Here is a 13,722-nt window from a genome sequence, read left to right on the forward strand (position 1 = left end):
AAAAATTAAAAAAAAGAGATTTCAAAAGGAGAGTGTATGAGAAAAATATTTTTCACTAAACACTTTTACTTTATCAGGAATTTCATATACTCCACCTTAAGAAAAGAAGCAATAAAAATATTTAGAATTGGTTGAGAACTGTGTGGAAAATATCAATAAGATAAGAAATTGGAAGTAAGAGTAAACAATAAAACACTGACAGCATCAATATGGCAGCTGACAAATTAAAAAGTATGAAGGACAAATATCCTTTAATCTTTGTCTCATTTAGTATCACTATATGTCATACAGGAAATTGATGCTCATAATCATGAATTAGTTATCAAGAAAAGTTGTCATATCTAGTATTCCCTGTTGAAAAGAGTATGTCAGTCTTCAGCACATTTTGGAACCAAAGTACTCTTTTTATTGTTTTAATTTTGGTGGCATTAAATTCTTTGGTTTTCAGGAAAATTAACCATGTAGAGTACCTTACGAGGATAATACAGCATAACTTTTTGTTTTGTGTATAAAATTCATATATTTCCTTTTAAACATATGTTGGGAGAGACTTTGTGAATAACAAGTCGCTATTATTTATAGAGTTCTCATATTAAAAGCTTTATGTATTTCTCCTTTAATTACCATAATATCTATCTTCAGTAAATTTTATTCTTCCCATTTTGAGGCAGAAATTGAGGCACAGTTTAAGAAATTTGTTTAAGGTCCTGCAACTAATAAGGACAGAATTTACTAATCATGTAAGCAATTAGCCAACTTCATAATCGTAGTTTTAACTATTTGGTCGATCTTTAATATGGTCATGATTACATTTTTTGTTCCAAATAGTGAAATCAACTCGAATTTGTTTAAGCAAATTGGGGATCTTATTATAAGGAAGCAAGGATATCTCCTAGAACCCCAGGAGAAGTTGTGATGCTGAAACCACACGGCCAAGTGTGCTTTTTGTGCACCTGTGTCATTCTTTCTACTTTGCTGATCAGCTTTCTCTGTGCCTCTTTGCATCTGGTGAAGATAAATACCCAAAGCTCCTGGGTTTTCATTATCATAAACTCTTTCCACATAGAAAGACTGATGAGCTATCTGTTAATCCCATTTCTCAAGAAAGAAACATTTGATTAGCCCCACATGGGGTAGGAGATTAACACCTGTTCTAATCCCCCATTGCCAAGGAAGGATTATCTAATAGTAACATGACTATGGGAGTCTCCCAGCCCTGTGTGAAGATGGTGGTCCTGTGATAGCAAGGAAGTAGTTCTCAGAGACAGGAAACAGGCAGGCAGTGTGGTCCTTCAGTTCAGACAGCAGTCCATGGTGGTTAAGATCATGGTTTCTGAAGCTGACTTTCTAGATTTATTCTCAATTCTGCTGGGACTGGTTGAGTGACCTTGTGTAAGTCCTTAACCATTTCGTGCTTACTTATTTTCTTTATCACTAATGTGGGGATAATAATATTATTACATGTAAACTATATAGAATGGTTCCTGACAACATCTTAAGCATTTAATACATCTTAGTAATTATTTTATGATAGTGGTCAATTGCTGTATATATTTTATTTATCAAATAAATTAATCTAATTTTAAGATTACTCCTGTGACCTTCAATGCTTCAAAGATAGTGTTTACAAAATGAAATAATCATGCTCTTATTTTGCTAAGAGTTACATTATCTCTAAGTCTGTTCAAAATAAGGGGAGAAAAAGGAAGGTCTTATAATAGGCTAGTTACTTGTTGCAGTAAGGAAGATTAATTTCCTAATAAACTTGAAAAGATTTTCTAATACTTCCTGGTGAGTAGACTATTCATATAGAAAAAACTATAATAGAGCATATTTGCATAATTATTAAAAATTTTGCACACCATTTGTTTATTAAGTTAAATTATACAGCTGAGGTCAATTAATTTTCTGTTGATTAATTAGGCATTTATTTTCAGGTACATGACAGATGGAGGGCTCAACCTGTATACTAGGAGTCTGAACCGAATACCAGACACAGCGACTTCCAGGGATGTCATCCAGAGAGGGGTTCATGATGTGACAGTGGATGCAGACAGGTAATGTCATCGGTATATTTGATGGTGAGGAATGCATAAAGCAATTCTATAAATGAGATCCTAGGAGTTTTACAGGATTAAACCAAAGGACTTTTTATTTTGATATAATAATTATTTTGGAACATTTTGAAAACTAAGGTGCTTTTGCTTACAAGACTTTTAGCTCTGTACACTAAAAGAAATTGCATTGCTATTGAGAACATTTAACAAATTTCAGGTTACATGGTGGCAAATTTTAATATCTGCAAAAGCAAAATTATAAACATAGACTTCTGTTCCTTACTTGAAAAGAACCCTGGCTGATAAATTCCTTTCAATTCAGATGCTCTCAGATCTACCTGGGGGCTAATGACATAAAGATTAAAACATAATTCTAATTATCAGGTAAAATAAGCTTGATGCTTTTCTTGAGGGGTTTCTTGAAAGCATACAACTCTTGCTTTAAGCTAATCTCTTTCATATTTCAAATTGCTTACAGGTTTGTGTGTTTCATATACTTGTTATTATTTTGCTGGGAATTGTTTTGCCAATTTTATCAGAATCACTGCTGTTTGACAATATTGTCTTTGTGAAATAATGCTGTAAGACATATTTCTGACCTGATTTTGCCCCCTCTTCACTCAGAATTTTTAATTTCTTAAGCAGGAAGGGATTGCCTATTTCCAGAGCTACTGTAGTTCTTTAATTCAGCATTTATGAAGGGGACGAAAGGGCAAGACCTAATGTATCCACATTCTGAAATAAGAACTGTGTACAATTCATAGTGCATTTTAATATTGCCAACTTCAAAGGCTAGACAGTGAATTCTGATATTCGTCGTCAATTCCTCCTTACTCAAATGCTGTTGATGTTTTAACTGCTGTTGGCCAGCTCTCATCCTGTATATACGCTAGTCTCCTAGGCTGTACACAAGGTGTCTGTGTGAAGCATGTGGTTACAAAAGGCTTATGAAAAATTTTGCTCACTCCACCCCCCACCTGAACTATTCTTCAACTGTTTTCCCTCACTGACTCTCACTAACTTCAAACACGATGGACTTCTGCTTTCACATTGATACTTCCTCTGCCTAGAATGCCCTTTTCTACATTCCTTACATTATTGCCTCCATCATATTTCTGTTTCAGCTTAATGTTACCTTCTTAGCGAAGTGTTTCCAGAGTAGCTAAGGTACATTTCATTTCCCGTCACTTTCTTTCCCATTATCTTATATTGTTTTCTTCAACGTACACATCACTCCTAATTATTTGTTTACATGTTTGTTTTGTATCTCCCCCATTACAGTGTAAGCTCAGGAATGCAAAATTTTCATCATATTTATGATACTTTGAGCTTTTAACAAATGCTTGTGGAGTGAATGAACAAAGGAATGAATATAGGCTATATATTCATATAGGCTAGCGATAGCGTCCAGTTGGCTAAAGAGACAAATAAGACTGGGAAAAGAGACAAGATACTGCAAGGATATTATGTAAGAGAGGGAATGAGTTATGTGGGAAAATAGGAAGGAGTGATTAGAGGGAAAGAAATCCAAAGTGTGGGCCACATTTTGAAACTAATGACCAACTCATTGTTAGCTGACAGTGGAAAACATTAGAGGAAAAAATCTGTTGGTCTTTGGGAAATGAGATTTATGATAGCAAAAGCTAGGAATCAATACAAAGGTGACTTATTTTGGAGGCATTTGGGATAACCAGCTCTCCAGCCTCCAGACTGGAGCCTGGCTGAGGAACCTCAGACCAACGGAAAAACCCAGGTATTCAACTAATAAATTGCGACCAGCAAAAGCCACAGTTCTTAAAGTGTGGTACCTGAATCAGCAGCATCAGCATCACTTGGGAACTTGTTAGAGATGCAAATTATCAGCTCCATCTAAGACTCGCTGAACCTGGGGTCCAGCATTCGGAGCTTTAACCAGGTGATTCACATATACACCAAAACTCATGAAACACTATCTTAAAATGAACAAATAGATGCCAGGACTATGAAAATGTAAACATTTAACATAAACATGTAAACATAAAAAATAATATTTGGAAATTTTTACTTCATTAGCTGTGCTTCGTCAAGTGAAAGAGACTATCAAAATAACAATGGCATTAATCTTTAAATTAGATCAAATAATGATGTGTTGCACCTGAAATAAATTGTCTCAGATTCAGATTTTGAGAATTATGTAGAAGGTTTTTGAAAGAATTATGTAATTTGAGGAATACAAAAACGCTTTGATCACTTTTATATATTAAACAGCAATAGGGTTATAGTGAAAATCCTACTATAGGAGTTTTAGGATTTTCTCTTTTATTATAGCTAAATCTCAAGCTCTTTTAAAATAGTATATTCAGAAAGTGATTCAAGATGTTATTGTTTTAAAATGCATAATCTTAGATATTAAAGTTGTGAAAGTCCTGTTAATCTATAAAGGATAATGTTTCATAAAATTTTCTTAATTCTGATATCCATTCCAAATAGAATTGACAAGAATGGCTGAAGGTACTGAGAAGTCCTGCAGTTTAAAATAAAACCTGCTTAACTTTATTTAATTCATTGCTCCTTAAGTTGTTTTCATCAATTCCCCCACCTTTTTCTCTATAATGATAATTTGTTCCTATAATATTTTAAGAAATGCTCATTTAGCCTAATGCTCTCATTTAGTGGATATAAAAGAGTGAGGAATTAGGTCTTTTACTCCTGTACTTCTAGTTTCCCAGATACCTCAGTCAAGGTTTTTAAAAAAAAAAAAAAATAATATAAAACGTATTAGTGATTGGTTCATTTTAGCAAATTGGTAAATAATAGGGCTTACAATAGTTCACTGATAAGAAAGCTTAAATGCAAAAAAAATCAGCAGTGTTTTCATATTTCTTAGATATTCTTTCTAAAAGGTATATCAAGAAAAAATGCACTTTTATAATGGCAAAGTACCCAGCTGGCTAGTATGGCAATGGATTTGAATTGTTCGTGTTGCTGTAGTGAAGGTTATATGCTCCCCTTTGATCAACTTCTGGAGAAAATGTGATGGGCAATAGAGAATAGCTGAATTCCTCTTCTCAGCAGATTGAAATGGCCCCAAAGAAAAGAGGAGGGCTTCCAGCAGCCAACTGGAATAAATTCATAACAGACAGAATGTGTGGACTTTATCCATTTGGCTCTGGTTATAATCAGGTCAGTCCTAATTCACGTACACTTATACAGTTTCGTTGAGCTATTTTTAAAAGGTAATTTTGAGGAGAGGGTAGGAGATGATTGTTGTTTTTACTTTCATTAATTCCTATTACTGTCCTTACACTGGCTTCTGTACTAGCATTAACAATATTTAGTTAATAAATACATAATTACTAAGTGCCTGACATCATAATAAGTGATGACATCATAATAGCACGTTGGGTAAAAGTAAAACAAAATAATAAAGGTAAAAGGCCCTGAGTTTAATGGTCAGAGAGAATAATGGAAACAAAAAGTAAAGTGATAATAAAATTGACCAAGTCATAATAGATTTGTATACAAAGTGCCTTAGAAGCACCAAAGGAAAATAATTATTTCGACTTGGGAGTATAAGAAAACACTTCCAAAAGCAGTAGGATTTAAATGGGGCCATAAATAAAGCTTAAGACTTTTTGACATACAGCCTGGGAGGAATCAGAAGGAATAGGGGAGTGAGAGCATAGAGGCATAGTAGAGTTTGGTTTAAGGAGTTGTTCAAGAAATCCAGAGGCCGACGGGAGTTAAAACAGTAAAAAGCAGATTTCGTTAGGAACTATTGCAGTAGGGGGAAAATGACCTCAGTACAGAGCTGGGCTTGGTTCTGAGTGCAGCAAGAACAAGTGGGGGTTTATAGCCAACAAGCAGAATGAAGGGGGTTAGGGAGGGAAGTTTACTGAATGGAGATACGAGGGTAGAGGGAGTCTTGCTAAACCCAGTCAGCAGGATTCTTGCTAAAGTGTAGGCCAGGCTGATTAGGTACTGAGGGTGGAGGATGAGAAGGTTGACCAGATATCTAAGGTGATCAGCTGTCAAGGGTGGAGAATTCTTTCTGAACGGTCCTAGCAGGATTTGTAATAAAACTGGGCTGTGCAGGCCCAGCAAGGGGCCAAGGTCAAGGCTGAGTTGAGAAGCGACCTCAGAGGACTCTGACTGAAGTTCTGTCAAGGAGAGAGTCTCTGTCAGAGCCATTAGTAATGTGATTTTGCTAGTGTCCTGGGGATGTGGGTAGGAGCAGACAAGAGACAGTGGATCCAGATGGCTGTTCTAGAGTGTTTGGATCTGTAGGTGATAAGAAGCTATTTTACTTATTTTAATTAGTTTTTTTTTTAAAGAGAGAACACGTTATAATCATTATATTTTAAAAAGAACTCTCGCACAGCGAATATTGAAGAGAATGATGCAAACCTAGGTAGACTGCTTAGGAAGTGACTGTACAAGTCCAGGTGAAGGAAGATCAGCACTGAACTGAAGAACAAAAGCGGAGCATCATTTCGAGAGGAACTTGGGTTTGGTCCGTGTGTAGTACCCTGCTCGGACTGCCATAACAAAGTACCACAGACTGGGTGGCTTAAACAACAGACATTTGTATTCTCACAGTTCTGGAGGCTACAAGTCCATGATTACAGTGCCGGAAAATTCATTTTCTTATGAGGACATTTTTCTGGCTTGCAGACCTTCTCACTGTGTCCTCACATGGCCTTTTCTCTGTGCTCTCTTGCAGTGAAAGACAGAGATCTTTAGTGCCTGTTTCTCTTCTGATAAAGACCCCAGTTGTATTGGACCAGCCTCCTCCCACCATTATGACCTTATTTAACCTTAATTACCTCCATAAAGGCACAATATAGACACATTGGAGATTAGGACTGCACCATATGAATTTGGTGGTGACGGGGGATGAAGGGACGGGCATAATTCAGTCCATAAAACTGTGTAACTCCCAGGTGGTTTTATCCTTGGAGTTATAGGTTCAGTCTCTCTGTAAGTGCTGGATTAAAGTAGTGAATATATGTATTATGCATATCATAAGCCCAAACCCTACGGGGATCAGGAACGTCACATGAAATGAGTGAAGCAGAAGAGACATGTAAACATGACCAGTCCAAGTGGGCATCTACCCTCAACTGTAGAGGTCGCTGCCTGTGGAAATGCACAAATGTAGAAAGGAGGGCTGAGGATTGCAAACCGTTTGATTTTTTTAATTTAATTTTTATTTTATATTGGGGTATAGTTGATTTACAATGTTGTGTTAGTTTCAGGTGTACAGCTAAGTGATTCAGTTATACATATACCCATTCTTTTTCAGATTCTTTTCCCATATAGATTATTACAGAATATTGAGTAGAGTTCCCTGTGCTATAGAGTAGGTCCTTGTTGATTATCTATTTTATGTATAGTGGTGTGTATATGTGAATCCCAAACTCCTCATTTATCCCTCCCCAACCCCCCACATTTCCCCTTTGGTAACCGTAAAGTGCAGTCAAGAGTCTAGACTTTTTTGAGAACTCTCCCAATTTTTACGTATTGGTAACTATCTTAGCACATCTGTGAGATCAGTAGATAAAGATACACATTCTTTTCAATGTCAGGTAATCTAGGAAATCACAGAGAAGCTTATATAAAGCAAGAAACCATGAACGTTCTCACATATGGTCATGTAAACTTCCTAGGTCCATTAAATTTTCCCAAAGAGATACGCTGGTGGTGATACCTGCTGTACAGAATGAGAATGCTGCCACTCGTGAGAAGCCTGCCCGGCAGGTGCAAGGATAGTGGCAAAACTATCTGAGCACGTTTCTAAGTTTTTAATACAAGATAGGACCAATCTAAGGTCTGTATCCCAGCCATAAAATCACTCTGGAGGCTGTGAGGCCTGTTACGGCAGCAACTATAGTTGATTTTGTTTAAAACACTCTGAAGATCAACACTGAGCAGGCTAAAAGCTCATTTGGATCGGTGATGTAGAGAGAGAAAACAAACCTTGAGAATGAACCCCTGACATTTAAAAAGGGAATAAGGGAAGAGCAGCCATTGAAGAAGGCAGAGAAATCAGCTCCAACACAAAGGGGAGGACAAATAGGGTTAACTGGTACTTTTAAAATGGAGAGAAGAGGGAATAGGCACCAATGTCAAATTCCATGGAGAGGTTAAGTTAGGTGAAGAGAGTTTATGCCAAAAAATAAAGTAAAATAATACGAAGTTTAACATTTGAGAGGTAAAGTTTCCTGGATGATTTAAGCAAGCTGTAAGTCATCGCCTGAGTTACTAGAGTAGAATGGTCATAGAAGTCAAAGTTCGGTTATGCAGATGATTTATCCAGGTGACCATTAACTCATGATGAAAGAATGAGTCTCAAAAGAGAGGAAGACAAAGCTCCAGGTACCAGTCTTTATTGAAAACTGACAAATTCCCCAAATTGTAATAATAGATTTCACCAGGTCTATTCTGGATTCTGTAATAGACATTACATTGTTATCTAAAGTATATTCTTAAATATAGTGATTGCTCATTTCAATTATAAATGAATCAATTTAACTATTCATATTTTTACTGATTTTTTGCATGTTTAGTCATGACTTTTTGAAAATATAAAAGTATAATATATCCTAGAAATTATTTTTGTTTTGTATTAAATGACAGATTGATTTCATTTATGATACTATAATCGAGAAACTAAAATCACAGCTGATGAACGAGTTTACAAAAGGCATTAAGGATTATCATGATATTACATGTCTCTAGATTATCAGTCATTATAACTTACTATATATAGTTCCAAGCATCTAGTCATAATGAATCCCCTACTGGAAGAGGAAATCTTTTCTCTTAGGTTTAGTGGTTGGTGGCCTGCGAATTACTCTGACAGAAGAACAAGAGACAAATTTTTATACACATATGTATGCAGGAGATCACAGAAAGATGTGATTTAAGGAGATGGTTAGAAATTGGGACATCTTCATAGGGAGAAGGGGGCAGGGAGAAGGACACTTTTGGGAAAACAAATGACTTTTAGGAAAGATAAATGGGGCCATAGAAGAAGAGATGGGAGATATGATAGTTTTGTGACAATGTCTATTTAGGCAATTTCTTATTTGGTGCCATTTGTCTCTGGTGATAGGAGCCAATCCTGTCTGGTGTGAAACTCCCAGGGAGGAGATTTATGACAGTTGAATTCTTTTGGGAGGCACTTTCAGGCAGACAAGGGGAGTTTAGGAAGAAAGAAAAAGCTCTTTGCAGTGGTATATTTTGTATCCCTTCACCCTCAATCTACAGTTTTCATCAATGTGTAGAAAATTGTACTGCCTCTACAAAAAGGCTCATGGAAAATTCTCATAAAATCAGGTGGGGAGTCATTTCTAAGGGTAGGAGGCCTTTGGTATTTTCACGACTTCTCCAAACAAGAGAAGCGAAGGCAACTGAGATTTCTCCTAAGCCACCAAGCAGATATCTCCAGAGTCTGGATTCATGATGCTTGTCACTAGTTTATGTACATTCTAATAATTCCTTCTATTCTGTGTTGATTTATTCCTGCATAATCACAGAATCAGTATATTCCCATATCTGAAGTATTTCCTTCATTAGCTTACTGGCTTTCCATAGTAATTAAAAGCAAACACAAAAAAGCTTAATAGGCTGAGATTAAAATAGATAAAGTAAATATAATTATTTCATTTTATAATTAAATGGCCTGCCATTTTGGCCCTCCTTTCTTTAAGTAGGGAGAGACCAATGCAAAACACTGGAGAAGTAGAAAAAGTTTTATTTGCCCCCCTCAACTTTCCTTGGGTACCTTGCTCATCTTTGCAGGCTTATGCACTGGTGCTAAACTTCTCTCCTGTGTCCTGATTCTCAGCATTGCCTGACCTCATTGTGAATAATCTTACAAACTTCCAACACTTTTAAGTAATACCCCTCATAGAATTAATTCACGCTGTACACATGTGAACACATTGTGTACACATGTACATAATGTGTGCACGTGTATTGAGACCCTGCTCTCTGCCAAGTTCTGTGCTCAATCCTGGGGGACCCTGTACTCAAAGGTCTTACATTAGAAGGGCTTTTTAGGCTTGATTAGGTCTTACATTAGAAGGGCTTTTTAGCCTCACCTTGATTATTTAAAATATCCCTATTATAAGCCATTGAGATTCAAAGGATACTTAGTCAGTACAACTAGCCCAAGTTGTAGATATTTTTGATTGGGATACCTTTTAGTATCTTTTAAAACATACATACAGGTGGCTGTAAGTTTTACCACCCTTTGTAAGACTGCCCCTGATATTAAACTTGGCCATGGCTAAACTTTACCAGTACAGAATACATCTCCCAATAGCGGAGATGGTCCCCAGTACTCTTATTTATGGAGTAGTTTTACCTTATCTCCTTCCAAAACAATTTGCTAATGAATCTTATGAAAGTGGTGATGATGATCTTGAGGACAAGGTGGAGTCATGGCTGTTACAGTAAAAATATCCAGAGTTTCTATCTGTACTGAGGATCTAGTAGTGCAACCAACATACCGTACTAGTTAAGTACATTATTATATTTTATCTTCACAGCAGCCCTGTGAAGTGGACTTTATTACTGCTGTTTTATAAGTGAGGGAGACAGTCCTTTGATCAAGTAACTTGCCTATAGACACTTTGTTAATAAATGGTAATGGTTGGATTTGAATCCAGTTCCTGTACTCTTACTGTTATTCATAAAATTATTAATATGGATAAGGGCTTTATCATGCCCGGATAACATACTCTGATTTTTAAAATTATTTCAGTTGTCCCTTTCTGGCTAAACATACCTGTAAAATATGAATAGATCTTTCTTATTCAGCTTCGTAAATGTTGGTAATTTCCTTCAGCATGTGATCATTTTCTATTCCTACTGCAGATTGTCAATAAATGTAAAAACACAATTGACAGAACAATATTTTCACATGCATTAGAGCTTCTAAAAGGCTGGCTAGTTTGTTAATCAGTAACACAATTTAGCAGTGTTTTGTTCTTTTATACATGTAAATCTATCCTAATCTTGAAATCTAATGTCTGTTGAAATATCTATTTCTAACAGGCTCAAGGAAATAATAGAAAAATGGAAAGGGGATAAATATGATTCATCTTATATACAGAAAAATACTAATAAAAGTATACTTATATGAAGGGAAAAACAATGTGGACCTTTTATATTACATGATTTTTTTGTCTTACAAAGAGCAATAAATGGGAGCGGTTTTTGTCAATGAACTTAATTGTTAAATTTGATTTAAGAGTTGCATCTATACATGAAACAGTTTTTTTCCCCCTTCAAAAGCTACGGATGAATTCTTTTTTTATAGGCTAACTAATGGGGTGAGACATTCAACTTAGGATCATTCAACTGAGGGCTTCCGGCTGGCAGCTGATAAATTCTGCACCTTCCTCATTCCAGCTGTTTGAGTGGGTGGCATGGACATATTTATTAGAGTCATATGTGCTCTGTTTATATTCTTTTTTCTTGCTTGACTTAATTTGTGTTTGAAACGGTTAAAGTTATCTGCAGTGAGCTGTATTTTTTCTTTTTTTAAGCATCAACAGAGCTTCCATATGTTTTTTTAGATAAGTTGCAAATGAAAGTGTTTTCATTACAAATGAGTGCTTATTCTCTGAATTAGTTATTTTGTTATTATAAAGCTTTTCTGTGATTATTGAGGAAAGTTCACAGAATAAGTAAAAGTATAAAGAAGAATCTAAAAATAATTCATAATCCTCCCATCCCCAGAACAACCAAGAATATTGCTTTGATGTATTTCCTCCCAGGCTTGCTCATCCGCTGTTTGCACAGTTTGGGTTATACCATCTATACAATAGATTATCCTGCTTTCTTTACCTACTTATGTAATGAACACTACCCCATAATACTAAACTTTTTTTTAAAATATGACTTTTAATGATTGCGTGCTCTAATATCACATGAGATAAATTTTATCTAAGGAGTTTGTGTAATCAACCACAAAATTTTTAAGACATACATCAAATTTCAGATTTTATTGGCAAGGCCATTAGGAGAAACTTATCTGATTGTCTGTCTATATGTATTTTTTCTTAAAAGGTAAACACCTCACATATGCACATGTGCATATTTGTATATATGTGTGTGTATGTATATACACAGGTGCATTTGGAATTTAATTTTATTTCTCCAAGTAAATCTCATTCCTTAAGATTAAGTTTTGTAATTTACTTGTACTTTAGGTTTTTAAAATTTCAAGTGTATATTTAGGACTTTGTAAACTCTTAGAATTCATGAGTTTGATATAATTTTAAAATACTTTGTCAGCCAGTTTTTCTTACAAAATAGGTGGTAAACAATATTGACTGAAACTGTGTTGCTTCTTCTTCAAACCTAAGCAAATATCCAAAGGGCTTTATTTCTTAACAGAACAAAACCCTATCATTTGTTTCTCTAACAATATAATCTATTCTGATCCCAGACAGTTTGTACAAGGCACATCCACTTGATAACCCAAATATTTACTAGATAAAAATAAAAATAATTATAATAATAGTGTATTTATTGAGTGTCTCATTAGTGCCAGACATATTTCTTTTTTTCATCTTTGAAGATGTTAATATACTTCTTTCAGTCACTAATAGAACAAGAAGGCACCCCCCCCCCAAAAAAATCAATAAAGATATAGAAGATTTGACCCATACAATAAGAAAGTTGACCTTATGTACATGTATAGGACACCAGAACCAAGAATAGTAGAATTCATTCTTTTCAAGTACACATTGGATATTTACAAAAAGATGTGTTGGGCCATGAAGTAAGTCCCCACAAATTTCAAAGAACTGAAATACTATAGAGTATGTTCTCTGACCACAGTGCTTTAAGCTAGAAATCATTAACAAAAAAGATAATCTCTGTATGTTTGAAAATTAGAAAATGTACTTCTTAATAACATTTGGGTAAAAGAAGAAATCACAATGGAAATAGAAAATATTTTGTTCTGAACGATAAGGAGAACACTACATATTAGAATTTGTGGGATATAGCTTAAAATCATGTTTAGAGGGAAATTTATAGCCTTAAATACTTATATTTATAAAATAAACAAGAAAGGCTGAAAATCAATGAGCTAAGCTTACAAGAAGTTAGGAATTCTCCAGTTCAAGGAGTTAGGAAAAGAAAAGCAAATTAAAACCAAAGAAATAAGAAAATATACATAAAAGCAGAAACCAATGAAATAGTTTTTAATACTTCACATGCATTAGCTAATTTAATCCTCACAACAACCTTCTGTATTTGGAACTGTAATTGTCACCTTTTTGCAAATGAAGCATCCATAGCACAAAGAGATTAATCATTTGCTTCAGTTCACACCATTAGTAAATAGCAGAGCTGGATTTAAACCCAGGTGAAGCAAAACAAGTGGATTATAAAAACAACATTCATAAGTATCCTTTTTTTAATTTTTAAATCTTTTCCAGCTTTAGTTTTGACTAAGTAATTTGATTGTCCTCTGTCCTTCTTGTCTAAGCCGGTTTGATTGGCTGTTGGCTAGAACAGGTTGATCATAGTAAAAACCAATAGAAATTCTGCTCAAATTCCACTTAACTACTACATTTTGAGAATATGTTGGTGTAGTTGATTTTTAAGATTCAGATATCATACCAGCTCTGCTGCTGCTGAAACTCTCCAAATATTTTAG

General features: G+C 35.1%; 1 protein-coding gene across 19 annotated transcripts in view; it reads left to right on the forward strand.

Moving 5' to 3' along the window:
* NAV3 (neuron navigator 3) overlaps positions 1 to 13,722 on the forward strand; it is a 1,129,181-nt gene that overhangs the window by 981,649 nt on the left and 133,810 nt on the right. For all 19 annotated transcript variants that reach the window (XM_082351536.1, XM_082351537.1, XM_082351530.1 and 16 more), the window contains one exon: positions 1,938 to 2,057. In XM_082351536.1, the coding sequence (XP_082207662.1) occupies positions 1,938 to 2,057 (120 nt within the window). The remainder of the gene's footprint in view (positions 1 to 1,937; positions 2,058 to 13,722) is intronic.

This window comes from Balaenoptera borealis (genome assembly GCF_965194805.1).
Source record: "Balaenoptera borealis genome assembly, chromosome: 13".
NCBI classification, from domain to species: domain Eukaryota; kingdom Metazoa; phylum Chordata; class Mammalia; order Artiodactyla; family Balaenopteridae; genus Balaenoptera; species Balaenoptera borealis.